Raw genomic sequence first — 17,825 nt, 5'->3', positions numbered from 1 at the left:
CTCTACTTTTGTTTTATATATACTAATATATAAAGTAGCAATCAATATATGGTCATAACAATAATCAGATAGAAATAAAATTTTTTTCAGTTTCTGAATTTAAACTCCCTAGACAGAAAAACATAATCTCTAGGTAAACAGATGTGAAAAGAAGACACGCGATGGAAAGCGTAAATATTTACATTTCTTGAGTGTTTGTGAGAGTAATTTTTATTTATAATCATGATAGACGGAAACATTTCCATGGAGGAGGATACAGAATTACGAGATTTGGTGGTACAAACACTTGAAAACAATGGTGTTCTTGCAAAAGTCCGGGTATGATAAACATTTTTTTAAGAACTATATTTTTTTTATAGGTTATGTAGATCACATTAAAGAACTTTCTCCCATCGAAATTATATTTTTTGTCGTAGTATTGATTCAACTATTTTTTATAATTTTTATAGGCGGAACTCAGGGCAAGTGTGTTCTTAGCTCTAGAAGAACAAGAATCTGTAATGGTATGTTCTACAGTAGATAAATGCAAACAATTTTTTAAATATATTCATGCATAAAAGTTGTTCTTTTACATCATTTTAAATCATAGCTGGTAATAATAAAATGTACAAAATAACAAAAGTAAATAACAAACTTGAATTGATAAGAGTTGCAATTAAATTTCAAAATTATATAATATTTGTCAAAATCAACAAAATTATTTTGGATTAATTAATTTTGATCATATGTCCATCAGTAACACTAGATAGAAGAATGTATTTTGTTGCTTCAGCACTACAGTATCTGTGTGTATGCATAGTTTGTCATAGTTTATTTTTACATTATTTAAATAAATGTTCATTCCTACATAAATTTATAAATAGCAAATATACATTTGATATATATTAAAGTAAATGACAACATCAGACAATGTTATAATTATAGCTTTCATCACGTAAATTAAATATTTCAGAATCCTGAACCACTTCTCAATAAAACTGTAAAACAGTACCTGGCTAATTCAGAGGGAAAATTATTGTTTTCCTTGGTTAGGGAGTTCCTAGAGTATTTTGGTCTTGATTATACAATATCTGTATATGATCCAGAAACTTATTTTGGAAAAGAATATAATTATGTTGGAAGAAATAAATTATGTGAAGAATTAGGTATTGAATCCAATGAGCCATTGCTTGGAGAAATTTTAAAAAATAGCATGAACAGTGCCTTTAATAACACACAGAAGGTATGTAGGTTAAAATTGTAAGACAAAATATTATAAATATATAAAATAAATATATAAAATATTATAAATATTTTAAAAAATTAATTACCCAGAAATAAAACTGTTACAATCACGAATATTTTTATAGAATGAAACTGACAGCAAATTTAGTACAACTGAAACTACAACAAATATTGCTAATGCTACATTTGAAATTTCCATTCCAAAAGTATTAAATAATGAAACTACATCATTGTCAAATGATAATGATGTATCGGATAAATTAGAAAGCATTTCACAGCAAAGTCCAAAACTTCCAATAAATGTGACAATAACTGATAAGAAAAATAAAGAAACATCTGTTCATGTTTCAATAGATGACTTAAAGTGTGAGATGCAAAATGATTCTCTCAGGAATAGTACAACTTCTGAATACAATGAAAAGAACGATGGAATTGATAGCAAAGGGAACAATAGTATGAATTTTGATACACTCCCTACAAGTCCAAATGGCACAAGTACAGTGATGAATCATACAACAAAGGAGACTGAGATAGATACACTCATTCAAACAAGTTTACTAGATAAAACCGAGCCTTTAATTAAGTTTGATGAATCTATAGTTACTGAAATGCAAACAAATCAAAATGAAGATATAAGTAAGCAAAATAATATAAATAGTTTGGAATTACAAATAGTAAATAATATACAAAACAGAAAACCAGTTAATACTGGAAACAGTTTTGGAAAAACTGTATACTTCGAAGAAATTATTGTTGATGGAAAAAGAGAGAATATTAATGATATACGTAATACTGATACCTTTTTACAAGATTTACCATCTTTAGATAAAAAATCACATTCTATACTTAGCGATCTCCCACCATTAAATGGTAAAAAAACTAATATTAATGATTTGAAGGAATTGATGGATATTGGGCTTGGTATGTTTTGCATATCTTTGGAACATATTTTTCATAACCTTTGTATCATAAACATAATATTTTCAGGAACTGATGGTATAGATAATTATGAAGAAGATTTTGTTTCATCTGCGTCTGGTAGTGCTTATGATCAAAGTCCTTCGAAGGATCCTGAAAAATCAGATAGTCCAATAAAATTACAAACGAAAAAACAAGATAAAATTCACAGTACTAATAGCGAGGACATAAGTGAAGAAATTGAAGATATAAATGATATACTAAGCAGCACATCATGTGTAAGTAAATTTTATATGAATTTAGATGCATTTTTTGATACATAATTTTCCATATAAAAATGATTTATATATATATATATATCTTTTTGAGTATTGCATGTATAATTCCATTTTAGCTTGAAGATATAAACATGGATAAAAATATGTCAAATTTTGCAACGGGTATTACAGCAAATTGTGCAAAGGAACTGTAATTCATAAATTGCACTAGAAAATTACTGTAAGAACTAAAATGTTATTTCATTTAGAGCATTGATATTCAATATCCTCCTATGTCAGGGCATCAAGTATATTAATGCAAATTGCTATGAATTCATAAATTTGCAAAATTATTTTGGTTTCTAACATGGCACTGCCGTTCGTGGCTCAATACTTATAAGTTCCCTACAAAAAAACGTAGAAGGGAAATGTCTGAATATATATTTATAAATGTTATATTTTCACTACTTTATAAGAACTTTTTGTCAAAAATGTATTTTTATAAATCATGAATTTCATTTTAACAGTATTTAAGAAAAATAATTTTTAAACATAAAATATTCTACGAAGGATATTATATTGGTTATGACATGAGAAAACTCAACTTTTTATAAAAATATTACACAAATTTTATTAAAAAAGATGAGATGTTATAAACTGATAAACTGCCATTACACTCTGATATTATTGTAATAAAGTGTTAAATTATATTTTTAATAATTGAGAATATTAAGAATAAGGATCATATAAAAGTTCCATTAAAAATTTTTTATAAAATACACGTTGTAAACATATTTATAATTTTATAATGTAATAAGAAGTAGTCACTTAAAAATTCAAAAATTAAGTTGATATCAAAAACAAAGAAACACTATTTAATTAAAGTAAATATACTATTAAATCATCTTTTTAAGTTACAATACATTATTAACTAAATTAGAAGAGTAATATTAAAACTCTTGCTTGTAAGCTTTCAGACAAACTGCCTTCTACGTTATTCTGTAAATATGTCTAGTATTATTACTTATAAAGCCAATTATCTCAATGTTAAAATATCTTAAAAAAGTGAAAAGTAATCAGTTACATTAATGGTTGTTGAATACTTAGTTATATCTTTCTGAAAAAATTTTGTAACAATTTTGTTATGTTTATCAAAATAATTCCTGTGTCTGATTTTATGACTGAAGTATCATTACCTCATTTAACTAAAGTTACTGGTATAGTATTGATAGCAATATCAGTAAATCATCCGTCTAAAAGTGGATTGCCTAAAAAATATATAAAATTATTTTTCTTCAAAGATAATGGTGCTATATGCATAAAACGAAAAGTATTTATAAAAGTTGAAGTTGATATTCAATGAAAGATTAGGTGCTTATATGTTTTCTTGCATCCATGAATCGTAATATTTAAATAACTAATGAGAGCTTTAGACTAAGTAATTCAATTTTTGGGCAATCCAATACCTTGATAAACATATTGTTATAAATATACTATGCCCCAAATAAGATGCAATAACTAAGTACAATTCATAATGGATCAACTGGATGCTTGACAAATCAAAATCTGTTTGTACAGCCTGCTTCCTTCACAAAACTTTGAGTAGCACACAATTACTGTAATGTCATCAATAGTAAATATTGTAAATGATTCAAACAAAGAGATTTCATAGTTGATTAATACGTCTTAAAATTTTAATTGTATAACAGGAGTTTATTTATTATAATATTATAATTATGTCATTAACTTATTCTACCTACCACATAACTAGTTCTACATAACTAGGAAATTGCTGTTCTTATTATAAAAATATCTAAGATACACACATAAATAAACATATTATTTTTAGTAAAACAAAATACCGTTAAAACGTATTTTATTTTTTATCTTATTTTTTATAACACATATTAAAAAATAAGTTGTTTATTTAGAAATTATATCATGAATCATATAAATCATTTGAATGAAGTAAAATCTTTACTTTTACAGTATTAGGTATAATGAAATCCCTTAGTTTGAATCAGCTTTTATTTCTATGTATATATTAAAGCAGGTGTGTTCCTGACCAATCAACGTGGTTACATTTTAATATTGATATAACATATAATTTTATAAAAACAATTTCAGGATGATACTGAACATTCCTACACTTTATAGAATGTAAAATATAGATACATTCCATTGTTATTAAGATTATTGCACTTTTGTTGTATTGTTAGCATTAGTAAAGAAATTTACATAAGTATTTTTCACCATAAATTATAAGAGAGAAGAAGGGAGAGAGTAATTTAAGAAATGTTTCACAACTTATCACAGTATATCGACAAATTTTATTTCACATTCTGATGGAACTAGAAAGTGTTTTTGTGTAAGCATTTCTATTGCAGGGTACACAAACATTTTTATATTTATGTAGTTTTGGAAATGATTTCAATTAATCCTAAGCTGATTAATATGAAATCTCGCATTTCATATGCGTTTTGGTATATATGGAAGTCTTGTTATATATATATAAATATATATATATAGGATGAATTAATAAGAATTCTTACCTGAAATGCCTCATTATTATTAAAAGATGTCTCATATGAAATGCATAGTAGAATCAAAGGGTGCCATTCAATTAATGTATTTTAACTTCCTTATACCCCCTCAAAGGCAATTTCATATGAAATACTTCTTAATTAAATCAATGGATAACAGGATATTTCAGATAAAAATTTTTATTGGTTCACTCTGTATATAAATACTTCTTTCTTTTTCCCTTTGGAAAATTCATAAGATGAATACATGATCTTTTATTTTCTATACCAAACATATAAGTAAGTACAGTATAAAAGAGGTTGAAAAGATATATTTTTTAAAATTAGAAAAAATATTAATGAATTTCTTTTTTATACACATATATATCTACAGCTATATACACATATCTTTGCAGCTGTTTTTTGATAACAAAAAGATATGTATAACTAATAACATCGATTTGTTATGTTACAAACTGTCTGTATTGATCTGTATATATGATAATGGCATATAATGCACTGGTATGCAAATTAATTATAGATTTTGCAAACATTGATATGAAATAGTTGTAATTATTGTTATTTACTAATTTATATTATCAAATTGAACAGATGAAGTATTAATAAACCACTCACAATATTTTTTCATACAGTTCTAGAGATTTATTTTTGTAACCACGTTGAAGTATTGGTAGCTATATTGTGCCTTTTAGTGTGTATGAATAAGAAACAATGCAAATACATACTATGGAATTGCGGGATTTACAAAATACCTAAGTTACTTATTTATGATTTTGAAGTACGATGTAATAATATTCATGTATATGTTATTTATTTTATAAAGATTTTTCTCTTTTGCAATTGCTGTGTATTTTACACCTTACGATCAATCCTAGCTTATACTTCATCTTAAACGTATTTAACAAAATTTTATATTTTTAAGTATTTATTAATTTTTCTGTAATTCTGTGAGAGATTATCTACAGATATATTAAAAGATATACGAAAGGTGGGAAAGAAAATACATTAAATAAGTGAGATGCAAATTATAAATTTATGCACTTCTATTTATTTGTTAATGCTTTAGAAATACAGCTGGCAGTGTAATGTCACTGTGTAATATTATAATTTGGTTTCTATCATTTAAAATGTCACAAATGTAAAAATCTATTTTGTTTTCAAACTTAATCAGAAGTAATAATATTATATACAAAATTATTCAATATTTATAAATGACATAGATTTGCTAATAAATATATGTAATAATTACAGTTATAATATTTCCTAAACAATATTTGGAAAGTAGTTGGTATACAATTACACAATGTACAACCAGAAACAATTTATTTAACAATTTGTACTGTTACATTCTGTCATGCTCTCTCTGTATTCGAGCACTGTACGTTTTTGATACAAGATGAAATGCATCCATATATCGATCCATACACATTGCTACACATTTCTGTAAGTAAATTAAAATTACTTACATTGTTATACTGTTATATGTGCACTTACATCAAATATATTTTAATATATTTTATATTCTATGAGGTTTTATAACAATTTTTATTCTTATATTTTATCTTTTTTACATTTATATATAGTATAATTCAATATGTTTAATATAATTTTCATATATTGTTTATATAAATATTCACAATATTTATATAACATCATTAAAAAAATTTTGCATTATTCATATTTAATAAAATATTTGCTATATCTTTTCTACGTCCGCTTAAATAATATTTACTTAATAGTGATATAAAAAATATTATATTTAAATTTATTTTATACTTTTAAGGCTTCGAACACGATAAGTTACATTTTATACTAAGGTTACGTTATACAAACAAAAGAGGTTACCTGTTCGGTATTATCCAGGGAAGTACCGGGCCTAATCACGCATTTTTTAAAGCATTTTTCTGACATTTTCTGAAAATAGGAAACCAGGTGGTATATGTTATTCATTCACCTTAAATTTGTAAATATATTTCTACAATCGTACCGAAAGCATTTCTTGCGCATTTGCAACGGCAACTTCTTGTTTAATTTGTTGCATAAGATCACTCTTTTCTTTATCAGTCAGGGATTCAGATGTAAGTGAATTCATATTTATAGTAAAATATTAAGTGTTTCTTTAATGTAATAATAGTAAAATCAAAAATCACTTTGCTCCCGTTTGTTAAATCCAAACTACCATGTTCTTACCGGTTCGATCGATAAACCGGAAGCACGTGAAACTGCATCTTAAAAGGCCGTTTACAAATTTACGATTCTGAAATGTTGAACAAATTAATGTTTGTAATGTATTTGTATATATATTTGTATATATATATATATATTAAAAAATATTTAATTATTGTACATTCATTAATGTTTTTTTATCTTTATGCATATCTACCATAATCGCGGTGTTACGAAACTATTAGGATGAATTCAAATTTAAATGTTATCTTTATTTCAAAGAATTGGAACACATGAACTGTATACATATTTCTTCAAGTTTCGGTTATTAGATAACAACCTGCTGATATCAGAGATTAGTAAGGACATCGCCAATGAGCATAGAAGAAATTCAGTCAGAAGTGTGCTCCATGAATTACCATCCCTAGCGATCAAACGGCCAAACTATATGCATGCTTCTTCTTCCGGTTCTTTCGATGGGAAAAACGTGCGTAATGTGTACTTACGTACAGGGCATGGAAATGCATGGCAATGGAAAGCAGAGTGTATGATCTAGGTATGATTCGTGGTGAGATTGGCAGTACTGTTTTTAAGTCAATTAACGGGCGCATCAACCTGAATTGAATACAAAATTGGAACATTACAAAATGCTAAAGTAAAGTATATATATTGTTTAAAAAATATATTAGTAAACATGATACAATATATAGTTTATAATGGTATACTTTTAAAATTCCTGTTATTACTTTATAATCCTACATATCACTCTGTCCAAGATGGAAAACGATATTAAAAAAAATGAACGATTGAAGCTACATGTTGAAAGCCGGAACAACGTTATTTCTGAATTACAATGTGCATATGCGAAATATTCGTACCATAACTCATGCGAATTAGGTTGTTTGATAATTGTTATCTTTATTCAATAATTATTTAATATAATTCATCTTTATGCTAATAATAATTATTGAATTATTATGTTCAACACAATTAATAAAATATTAATAAACTATTTTATAAATAATTATTGATGCACAGGAAATTTTACAAGTAGTTTATCAGAAACAGATGGAAAATTGTATTCTTCTATCGTCGAGGATCTTTTAATAGAAATGAATGGAAGGGAATTAAACAAATTTAGTGATAGTAATAATACAGGCTGTTGTCGGTGTAAACATTTGTTGAATATTCCTCGAGATCTTATTCAAACTTCTGAGAAGATATCGGATTATACGGAAGAATGTGTGGATGATTTAAATTTTGTGCAAAGTATGGTCTGGTTAAAGTCAGCCACAATGTTTATGAAAACTATTTCCGTCGAACAATTTTATTCGGTATTTTATAAACAATGGAAGAATACAGGTAATGATACAAGAACTCGATATTTAATGTTTTTAACAGATATCTCTTTTAATATATTAAATTATTTAGTTCGAAGTAGTGAAATTTCAATTGAAATTTATTACAGATTATTTAAGTATTTGTTTCAAATAACTTCATGTGAATTTATATCTTCAGACGGATAGTTAATATGTTGTAGTAAAATAATAAAAATAAAATTCCTATTTAAGAGTATACTACATCTTTTCTAGGAAAAGATTTTAATCTTTATAGTCAAAACTTAATGTCTGATATTGAAGAGGACGATTATAAAAATTCGAGCAATTCATCAAATGATGATCAACAGAATGATACTAATTTCGACGTTGATTCAGATGCTGATTCGTCACGTGATGTACACAATGAAAAACATAACACATTGCAACCTTATCACCAACAAATAAATCAAGAAACTGGAATTTTCACCGAAACAGGAGTCAGTCCCTCCGTTTTTACTTCTTCTCAAAGTCTTGATAGATTCTTCAATGTACAACCTTGCATGCATCAAGATATTACTATGAAAAATTATATCATTCAAGATTCAGACGAAGAGTGCTCTTCTGTTTCTGACATAATTAAAGATTCTTTGGAGAGTCAAAATACTAATAACATAGTACGAAACGAGAAAGATGAAAAATTACTCGAAGGAAGCGATTTTATCAAGGAAAAATCGGCAGAAGAATTATTTTCCGAAGACAGCGATGTTTTAACGAGAACTTTATTCGGAACGAGAGATGATCTAACTGTTGCCTCAGACGATAACGATTTTTCAGATATTATTTTATCTAACAAAAATTATTCATCATATGAACAGAATTGTAGTCAGTTAAGAGAACAATTAATTTCAAAATCGAATGAGCAGATAGTGAAACCATTGACACAAACTTGTGATCCGAACTTTTTCAATGAAAGTCCTATAATTTCACCGAATCGGATTAATAACGCATGCTCGCTTCAAGAAGACAGCGCTTACGATACATATCAATTAAGCGCAGAATGGTTACCAACGACGAATTGCATTTATAATGAAGATATTAGTATCTCGCCTAGTCAAAAAATTGCTAATATTACTCCTTATGAAAAAAAAGATATCGTGAATTACACGCATGATCTGGAATCTCTTACCATAGATATGACAGAGAAAAATTGGACTTCCAAACAAAATTTATCTTGTTCACAACAAGAAATCGATAAAAACATAAACAATGACGGTGAAGAATTGTGCGTGCAAAATAGACAAAGATATAAAAATTTGATCGAAGATGCAGAATACGAAAGACGTAGCAGCAAGAGAAAAAAACTAAAATCTGTCCATGAAACGACTGTATCTAAGGCTAACAAAAAAGAAGAGAAGAAAATTTCTTCGAAATGGTTGAAATTTACGCTTGATACTCTAAATGTGGACGACATTGCTTTTAAGTCGATAAAGGCGATTCTTATGGTTCTCCAAAATGAGAGAATAGCGAAACAATATATGAGAAAAAGATGTTGGAAAGATACTTTAGAAGAACAGGCTGTAAACGCGATATTGGATTACTGTGACGTTTCTGAAGCTGAAAATAAAACTAATGAGTATACGCAAGAAATTGTGCAGGTAGTGACTGATATCCTGGATAAGAGTATAGGAACTAGTGAGTTTAACAAGGTAAATTATAATATATATAATTTCTATTATGGATAGAATACATAAAATTAGCTATATTTATTAGCTTTTAATAATAATTTTTAATGTGCAATGGTAATGTTAAATTGAATGCCATAGTATGTATTGTATAACACATGTTAGATATACTTGTAAATACAATATATGCACAGACATTTAAGGAATAGAATATGTCAATTCCTTGTCGTTAGAGATAAGAGGAGAAGTAAAAGTTGAACATAAAAGTTATAGTCATAATAAATGGATAAAGTTATTAGTCATAATACAAGGAAATTATGATAGTAGCTTTTAAAAAATGCATTGTTTTAAAATACAAAACATATCTTTACACTTTGTTAGAATTAGAGATATTCCTAAAAAATTTTTAAATATTTATATGGTAATATTTAGACACGAAATTATTCTCTTATTTAATATCATGTTTTTTTTTATTTAGGTTACAATACTGACTCATCAGATCTCCATTATTTTACAATTATGCAGTTCTATGAAAGTTTGTGTCGAAATAATAAATTACTTAACTGCAAAACTAAAATCTTACGGAAATATTTTAATCTCTCTGATAAATAATAAAAAGACCGATGTATATAGTGTAATAAATCAATTACATATTATCTTTTATACTTTAAATTTTTGCTTACAAAAATATCGAGCAGTTTTCTGTAATAAAGAAAATAATCAATTTGAAAAAGAGGAAGTAATACCACCTGTCGTCGATTTATGGAAAAAACAATTGAATTTCGAAGGTATAATAGTAAAGGATAGTATACAGACAAGGGAACGAAGGTGGTTAATGATTTTGGATGATTTTGCAGTAATTGCTATGGAAAATTTTGTTCAATTTGCAAAAAAGGCGCAAAAATTAGTCAATTTATTGACGTGTGAATAAATGATTTCGTTTTAAGTGCACCATTTTAAACGTAATTTTAGTATATTGTGATATATACCAGGTACTAAATATTATATTCTATATGTATATAAAAGTCTTATAATATTTTGTATATAGTAAATATATTTTAAATATTAAAGCATTTAGTATGTTCTTTATTTGATTTATACAATTTTCATTAAAATTTCACAACTATTTGTAAATTATAATATCTACGTACTCAATATATCATATTTTATATATTCCAATTACCTGTACAATGACTATATTAATGTAAACTGTTATTAAAGATATTGAGCGTTCAATGTTGAGAGCAAGAGATTACAGAGAGAGAGAGAGAGAAAGTGAGAGAGAAATGTTTTAAAAAGTTTTCTAAAATTATTCGAATACTTGCGACGAATCTAAATTGATTAATACAAATTAATCACTAACAAAGTACTAACTAATAACAACGTAAATGTAATACTTTTCAATGTATGCGATCTGCTATAATTAACATTATCTAGTATTATAGGAAGATCAATCTTTTTCCAGTTACATAATCGTTCTGTGTTTTGCGGTAACAGATCCATTATCGAATACAAAAATGTTTTAATCGGGCAAATTTCTGTACAATTTGGCATTTTCAAAGAGACAGTGATACCATCTACTCCCGTATAGTAATTAATCTGAAATAATAATAATTTTAATATCGTTTAATCAGTTAATTAATTAATCAATATGATTGATAATTAATTGGATTTATTATGTATGTATAAATGCTTAAAGTAATTAGAAAAATTTACGCTGTTAATAATATTATCGATTAATAAAAATTAAATTAAGTTTTTTTAATTAACTATTACATAAAATCTTTTGTTATGTCTTTCTCTCTTATGAATATATGTATGTCACATTCTTAATTATTCCATATTGACTATTATTTTGTTTTTATTTTCCTTAAGTAAACAGTATTATCATCGTACTTTATAATTATTGTCGAAAATATATTTTAACTTTTAATAAAATTACTTTACGAATCTCGTAATTATTTTCAACATTCGTATTTGTAATAAAATAAAATAATGTAAGAATATGTATACCTTCACTCCGTGACTTTCTGTTTCATTGTCAAAGTACAGTTCAAATATCATAGAGGCGGCTTCGTTAGGAATATGTGGTGACCATAGATTTAAGCCTTTCAAAACACCAACGATATTTCTTTCATTGCCGCTATACATCATGAGCTTCCGTTGTTTAGGAATGTGTCCATTGATATACATCAGCGAATTTGCTAAAATTTCTTTTAGAATCGTTCCTCCATTTAATTGCTTTTGTAATGAAGTTTGCCAAAGGAGATCATACTCCAACAACGACACAGTGTACATTGCTCCATCAGGAAAAATATCTTTTGCCCAGTGCGGAAGCGATTGTTTTAAGTCAGCCTGCAAGAACATTCATTTTCACTTATGTTCTCTAAGGTTCATTTAACCAATGCACATGATACGCTTGACATATTGAACTTGTCGTCAATAATAATAATCCGACGGCGACATAATCTGACTTAAAAAATAACGAAAGACTATCGAAGTAATAAAAGTTAAGTATTATAAACGATGTACACACATTTTACCTCAAAAAACTTTTACATTGCGATATTTTTGTTTCAAATATGACTAATAATATGAACGTATCGATTATACATCATGTTCGTTCATGTTCAATTTTACAAGAAGTTATTCATTTAAATATCTTACTTTTGTCTCAAGGACAGCATATAGCAAAGCCACTTCCGATGGTCGTTGAACTTTTATTCCAATAGATCGAGATATATGATCGAATAAAGATGAATAATCCGATACTCTATCTCGCACTTGAGCCATATTCAGCACTTTCTCCATTTCGAGAACGAAATTCGGACACTGTATTCCCATTAATAAAGTATCTTTCTGTGCGACAATGTAATCTACAAAATTGATAAATTACAATATTTCTTCTATATCGTTTAGCTATTGCACTTTCTTTACGAATTTTTCACAGGTTCGTTTGTTAGGATGTTTGAAAAATTTGTAGCGAAAGTTAAAAAAGATTTAATATTTTATCTGGAGTATTTAATATGTCCTGAATAAATCTTATACAGACCACAATAAATATAATAACGAGTAGTCTGCGAATGTCTATGCATTTGTGAGGAACTTAAAGATGCAAAAATCCACAGAATGAGTATGATATGGAAAAACGTATAAAATATCCAAAATATAGTATTTGTTCTGATATTTAGAGGAGAAATACATTTTTTCGTAGCTTCGACTTCTTTATTCATATCTTAGTAAAAATATAAATTTGTCATTAAATTGGGTATCTGCAGTCTAATGATGACATTATGTTGTATTCGATGAATAAGGCTAGTTGTTTCGGAAACACAATACAAAGAAAGCGAAACCTTCTTAATGTCTTACCACGAAACAACGACACGTGGATCAGGATAAACTCGATTCAAACAGAATTAGACGATCTTGACGAGGAAAAGAATGTTCATCTAGAAGCTACTTTAAACACATCTCTTGCCGTTGACTCCCGATTCATGGAACGCATCGAGGAAAGTCATGTCCCACTGGACGCTTCCAAGACAATCGCAACGAAGGACTCCGACAGTAGCACAAGGTGCAACATTACGCTGATTGAGCGTGGAAGCGGCAGCAACAAGAGAACTTAATTCGGGCAGATCATCGGGGGGAGCTCAGTCTCCCAATTAAATACAAAACTCCACGTCGTGTTTGACGAATTTATACCAAGCACCACCGGAGTTCCTTTCAACGATACCTCCTGGGTCAAAATATTCAAAGACACTTCGTGGGCAGTGGTGTTCCATGACACCTCCTGAGACGAGGTGTTCAACAATACTTCCTGGATCGAAGTAGTTCCCGACACTTCCTGGATCGAGGCGTTCCACAATACTTCCTGGAACGAGATGTCCTACGATACTTCCAAGACCGAAGTGATCCATGACAGTCCTTGGGTCATGAATTGCAATTGGAAATGTCTTGGAAACGACGAGGGTGACGATGATCCAGATTATAAAGTAGACAACGTGCCCTCAACGCAATGGCCCTTAGGTCATACCATCCATTTTTCCTGGCGGCTACGGTACCTACTAACGGCAATAACTCATGCGGAAACGAGTATCTTGGACCGAGATGCAAAGAGGATCTTCCCACTACAGATCCGACCCTATCCAGCCGAACATGGGCAACAACAATCAACAAGGAGTTGGATAGGAGATTTAATTAATTCTATCTTTACAGAGTTCATTGTCTGACCGAGCCCATTAACCCAAGCACCTTTAGACAGACCCTCGGTAAACCTAAGGCCCCGCCATAAACCGAATCTTATTAACTTGCAGGAACTTTGAATCCTGAAAGTATTTTCAGTTTATAGTTGGTACTTAAAACAGTCCTTAGGTTTATTGCACGTTCTTACAAATTACGGAGAAGGCAGATGGTTGTTTAACGGAAAAGCTGATTTTCCTATGAACAATGTCGCCCATGAGTCACGTTGGTAAGAGGCTTTCACCTCCTATCTTAATTCCTAATGTTGATCATAACCAATCGGCATCACGGATCGTTACCCTCACTTTCCTGACGAAAAGTGTGAGCAACGAATCCACGTTCTTCGTCCAAAGGGCACACTCTTACCGAGCTTTCCTCCTTAACTTCATAAGAACGAGCTTCACTTGTTCTCGGATCTACAGAATGGTCAACTACATCTCTAGACTTCTTCTACGCAATCAGGAAGGTCAACTGGATTTGTTCTTGGGACGACAGAACGTCAACTTATACTCTTCACTTCTTCTACGACATCAGTTAAGTCAACTCAACTTCTTCTAATACACTAGATTTGTTCTTGGGACGACAGAACAGTCAACTTCAACTCTCTACTTGTTCTTGAAACGATAAAACAGTCAACTGGTGCTCTAAACGAGTCTATCATTGGAATCTACAACAGTCATCATCATCCTCACGAAAGGAGTCTCAGGTCGTACTCGTTCGTAGTTTTCATATCAAATACTTAATCTTGTATCAGACTGAAGTTGTTGGATAAGTCAAAATATATAGTAACCTGTTCATAACAGCGTTCTATTCAATCAACTATCCTTATTATCCCACGAGAAATAAGGGATCGAACGATTCGTAGCGTCAATTAGTCAAATCGTAACGGTAATTTACGACTCCCGTTGGCGCGCTTCTTCGAGATCTCGTCTCCCTGTGAACGTGCGAATTTACACTAGTAGCGGCATATTTCAGACGAGATTCAAAATTTCTTGGATATATAAGGATCCACATCGTCTCACTGTCAGAAAGAAATTATTTCCATTTGGATATACGAGGTCCAACATTGTATCACTGTCTCTTGAACGAAATTGACATGTTTCCCTTAATTCTCTTTAGTACCGAACTAAGGACAGTACTTGTTCGAATATTTCATTATTTGGTAGAAATTGACAAATGAGGAATGAATGAAAATGCTACGAATTTTTACCTGTGGGTATTGGCTGCCAATTCATATCGGCGCTCCACCTTTGAATTTCTCCTGGAGGCCAAAGACCTGCATTTACTAATTGACCAGATAGCATCGACAATGGATATTCGGCCGTTTGCATTTTCATTGTCTCAGATGTGTAAACATCACCCAAAAATTTACCGTACACCTTTCGTAAATGCACTCCTAAATTATACATGTTAAGCATGCTGACCTGTTAAATAGGATTAATCTAGAGTTATCATTCGTCATACTCTTAATTTATATCATGCTTTATCAAGTAGTAGAACAAATAAAAATGTTAAATCAAGTATTATCCTCACGCACGATACAAAGATACTTTCAAAAAATTTCGATCAATGAATTTCAAAGAATCGAAAGATCATGGTTGATCATAAATTTAGATTATCTCCACGACTCTATGAAGTATTTTTCTGTTTGATAAACTTGCAAAATCATTAAAGTTCTTTAGATTTGTCATATTGACTGAGTCACTATTAATAGTCGTTCAAAGTACAATTTTCATTTAATGAACAAATATCTTTCAATGCATAAAAAGAAATTCGCGTGTAATTTTAAATATCGTATAATAATTTGTAATGCTATTTCTATCAAATTTTTATAAAAATTTGTATAATTCATAAAGCGCTAAGTAAATATAAGATAAATATCAATTTGTAGATTCATCAAAAAGTTGTATCGTTAACTGTATAGTAACTGTTAAAATGTAAATTATGAAAAGAGTTATGAAAATGATACAATAATTTTTGGATCAATTACTGTATCCACACGCACGGTACGAAGATTGTTTTAAGAATTTCGGTCAAAGAACAATAAGTTATCTCCTGTATTTCTTTAGATTATCTTCAATATCTGTTTAGATTTCCAGGAAATTTTGAATACAGAATTCGGCTATAAAATCAATGGGAGAATATTCTAATAAAACAAATTAAAAATTATTCACCGACCAAGTAAATAAATTTCTGGATGACTAAAAGACGAGATATTACATGAAAAACGAATTAACGAAAACTTCAGCCAGAAATGATTGATTTCTTCTCTTTTAGAAAGAAATTGATAAAAATCTCCAATTGGCTTAATATGTTATTTTAATACCGCTGTTTTCTGTTGAAAATAAAATTCATTACATAAGCTGGCTCGTTATCAATGTTAATGTCTACATATACTCGTAGATAATACATGAATATATATAATTAGCTGACATATTTTCCAAAATTATATTTTAATTTTATCTATTAATGAAGGTCTGTACTGAACTTTCTTTAACGGAGCGTTTTTAATTTATCAGTTTTTTTTTTTTTTTAAAGAAAGTAAAGGAACTTACGTTAGGCATACTGAGTGGAGCTGCGTTAAAGTATTCGTAAGTTAAATTGCGTGGTAAATTCATGTCGTTGTTATCTATCAAATCCAAAATTGGAGCATGTGTTTTATGAGCGAATACCTGAAAAATGATTTCAGATATGAATGATAGCAGATTATTGTGTTAGGTTCTCGCTTTTTAAGGAAGAATAAAATAAAATTAAAGTAAAAGGAAAACAAATAAGGAAGCTTTTAGCGAAACGCGTTTGGTCTCATGCAATTTTTATTTTATTTAAATATCCTGATCCTTACGATCTGCACTAACTGCAATTCTGGTACACATTCGGTACATCTTATTACGATGTACAGTATGCTTAGCACAAACACCACTTTCATCTTCAGTTCTTTCGGTTCTTATTTCACGACACAAATCCCTAAAAACCATTCGATTTTAATTAACATTTTATTTCTTACAGTTTTATTTTCGTCTCTCGCGGCACTATCGTATTTATTTCTTTTTTCATATCTTTATCTTACCTTTCCAAATTAAGAGGAATGTTCCGTTCATTTACGGGGAACGAAAGAAGTAAATATTTTTTCTAAGTCGTTTCACTTTTAGTCTTTCGTTAACAATAAAACATGATTTGCTTGAATAGATAACTACACGATTAATTATTAGACCGTCAGATGCCTTGAAATAATACCGGCGTGTTTATAGGCAATTATCTACCTGTCGATGCTTTTGTGTTCACCGCAGACACATTTGTGATGCTGACACTTGTTCTAACTTCCCATGGTAACCGCGTCGCAGTGTCTGCTTCTTGGTGTGATGATAGCAATTAGGTAAAGTATTTCTCAATGGTGTCCCCGAGCATTCGTGCATCAGCCGTGTATAAATTTAATCGGTAACCTTCGCGTGGAATCGTCAACTTATCACTGGTAGCGAT

The 17,825-nt window shown here is 29.2% G+C and overlaps 4 protein-coding genes across 7 annotated transcripts; 2 read left to right on the top strand and 2 right to left on the bottom strand.

Moving 5' to 3' along the window:
* The first annotated feature begins 37 nt into the window (after nucleotides 1-37).
* Nucleotides 38-4,261, top strand: LOC126916341 (metacaspase-2-like). Its single transcript, XM_050722053.1, has 6 exons — nucleotides 38-318; nucleotides 450-503; nucleotides 953-1,222; nucleotides 1,350-2,145; nucleotides 2,212-2,420; nucleotides 2,537-4,261. Exons 1-6 carry the CDS (start codon nucleotides 223-225, stop codon nucleotides 2,612-2,614), a joined length of 1,503 nt encoding a protein of 500 aa, XP_050578010.1. The 5' UTR covers nucleotides 38-222; the 3' UTR covers nucleotides 2,615-4,261.
* A 1,987-nt stretch (nucleotides 4,262-6,248) lies between these two features.
* On the bottom strand, nucleotides 6,249-7,180 carry LOC126916942 (mitochondrial import inner membrane translocase subunit Tim13-like). The gene is made up of 3 exons (XM_050723272.1): nucleotides 6,930-7,180; nucleotides 6,788-6,856; nucleotides 6,249-6,383 (listed from the first exon to the last, which is right to left on the bottom strand). The coding sequence occupies exons 1-3, from the start codon at nucleotides 7,032-7,034 to the stop codon at nucleotides 6,285-6,287; spliced, it is 273 nt and encodes a 90-aa protein (XP_050579229.1). The 5' UTR covers nucleotides 7,035-7,180; the 3' UTR covers nucleotides 6,249-6,284.
* A 145-nt stretch (nucleotides 7,181-7,325) lies between these two features.
* On the top strand, nucleotides 7,326-11,141 carry LOC126916932 (uncharacterized). Of its 2 annotated transcripts, none has more exons than XM_050723246.1 (4): nucleotides 7,326-7,664; nucleotides 8,147-8,470; nucleotides 8,701-10,133; nucleotides 10,588-11,141. In XM_050723246.1, exons 1-4 carry the CDS (start codon nucleotides 7,634-7,636, stop codon nucleotides 11,038-11,040), a joined length of 2,241 nt encoding a protein of 746 aa, XP_050579203.1. In that variant the 5' UTR covers nucleotides 7,326-7,633; the 3' UTR covers nucleotides 11,041-11,141. The 2 variants fall into 2 exon arrangements, with proteins under 2 accessions (XP_050579203.1, XP_050579202.1); XM_050723245.1 differs by having other exon boundaries at nucleotides 7,326-8,005.
* A 24-nt stretch (nucleotides 11,142-11,165) lies between these two features.
* LOC126916938 (venom acid phosphatase Acph-1-like) lies at nucleotides 11,166-17,823 on the bottom strand. 3 transcript variants are annotated; one of them, XM_050723264.1, is made up of 8 exons: nucleotides 17,609-17,823; nucleotides 17,416-17,525; nucleotides 17,191-17,312; nucleotides 16,904-17,020; nucleotides 15,559-15,772; nucleotides 12,777-12,985; nucleotides 12,123-12,464; nucleotides 11,166-11,708 (listed from the first exon to the last, which is right to left on the bottom strand). In XM_050723264.1, the coding sequence occupies exons 3-8, from the start codon at nucleotides 17,272-17,274 to the stop codon at nucleotides 11,451-11,453; spliced, it is 1,224 nt and encodes a 407-aa protein (XP_050579221.1). In that variant the 5' UTR covers nucleotides 17,275-17,312; nucleotides 17,416-17,525; nucleotides 17,609-17,823; the 3' UTR covers nucleotides 11,166-11,450. The 3 variants fall into 3 exon arrangements, with proteins under 3 accessions (XP_050579221.1, XP_050579220.1, XP_050579223.1); XM_050723263.1 differs by having other exon boundaries at nucleotides 17,416-17,823; XM_050723266.1 differs by lacking the exons at nucleotides 17,191-17,312; nucleotides 17,416-17,525.
* Nucleotides 17,824-17,825: the final 2 nt, after the last annotated feature.

The sequence above is a fragment of the Bombus affinis genome, chromosome 5 (genome assembly GCF_024516045.1).
Source record: "Bombus affinis isolate iyBomAffi1 chromosome 5, iyBomAffi1.2, whole genome shotgun sequence".
In the NCBI taxonomy this organism is placed as follows: Eukaryota; Metazoa; Arthropoda; class Insecta; order Hymenoptera; family Apidae; genus Bombus; species Bombus affinis.
This window is presented reverse-complemented; position numbering and strand designations above follow the sequence as displayed.

What these genes read in the sequence shown, in the direction of transcription:
- LOC126916932 (XM_050723245.1), top strand. Translation starts at nt 7,885, where the DNA reads ATGGAAAACGATATTAAAAAAAATGAACGATTGAAGCTACATGTTGAA. An exon ending in TAAACAATGGAAGAATACAG is followed by an intron (nt 8,471 to 8,700) that starts GTAATGATACAA and finishes CATCTTTTCTAG; the next exon opens with GAAAAGATTTTAATCTTTAT. An exon ending in GAACTAGTGAGTTTAACAAG is followed by an intron (nt 10,134 to 10,587) that starts GTAAATTATAAT and finishes TTTTTTATTTAG; the next exon opens with GTTACAATACTGACTCATCA.
- LOC126916341 (XM_050722053.1), top strand. Translation starts at nt 223, where the DNA reads ATGATAGACGGAAACATTTCCATGGAGGAGGATACAGAATTACGAGAT. An exon ending in GTGTTCTTGCAAAAGTCCGG is followed by an intron (nt 319 to 449) that starts GTATGATAAACA and finishes TAATTTTTATAG; the next exon opens with GCGGAACTCAGGGCAAGTGT. An exon ending in AAGAACAAGAATCTGTAATG is followed by an intron (nt 504 to 952) that starts GTATGTTCTACA and finishes TAAATATTTCAG; the next exon opens with AATCCTGAACCACTTCTCAA.
- LOC126916938 (XM_050723263.1), bottom strand. Translation starts at nt 17,274, where the DNA reads ATGAAAGTGGTGTTTGTGCTAAGCATACTGTACATCGTAATAAGATGT. An exon ending in CTCCACTCAGTATGCCTAAC is followed by an intron (nt 15,773 to 16,903) that starts GTAAGTTCCTTT and finishes CCTATTTAACAG; the next exon opens with GTCAGCATGCTTAACATGTA. An exon ending in ATGCTGTCCTTGAGACAAAA is followed by an intron (nt 12,465 to 12,776) that starts GTAAGATATTTA and finishes ATGTTCTTGCAG; the next exon opens with GCTGACTTAAAACAATCGCT.
- LOC126916942 (XM_050723272.1), bottom strand. Translation starts at nt 7,034, where the DNA reads ATGAATTCACTTACATCTGAATCCCTGACTGATAAAGAAAAGAGTGAT. An exon ending in ATGCGCAAGAAATGCTTTCG is followed by an intron (nt 6,857 to 6,929) that starts GTACGATTGTAG and finishes TCCTATTTTCAG; the next exon opens with AAAATGTCAGAAAAATGCTT. An exon ending in CCCTGGATAATACCGAACAG is followed by an intron (nt 6,384 to 6,787) that starts GTAACCTCTTTT and finishes ATTTACTTACAG; the next exon opens with AAATGTGTAGCAATGTGTAT.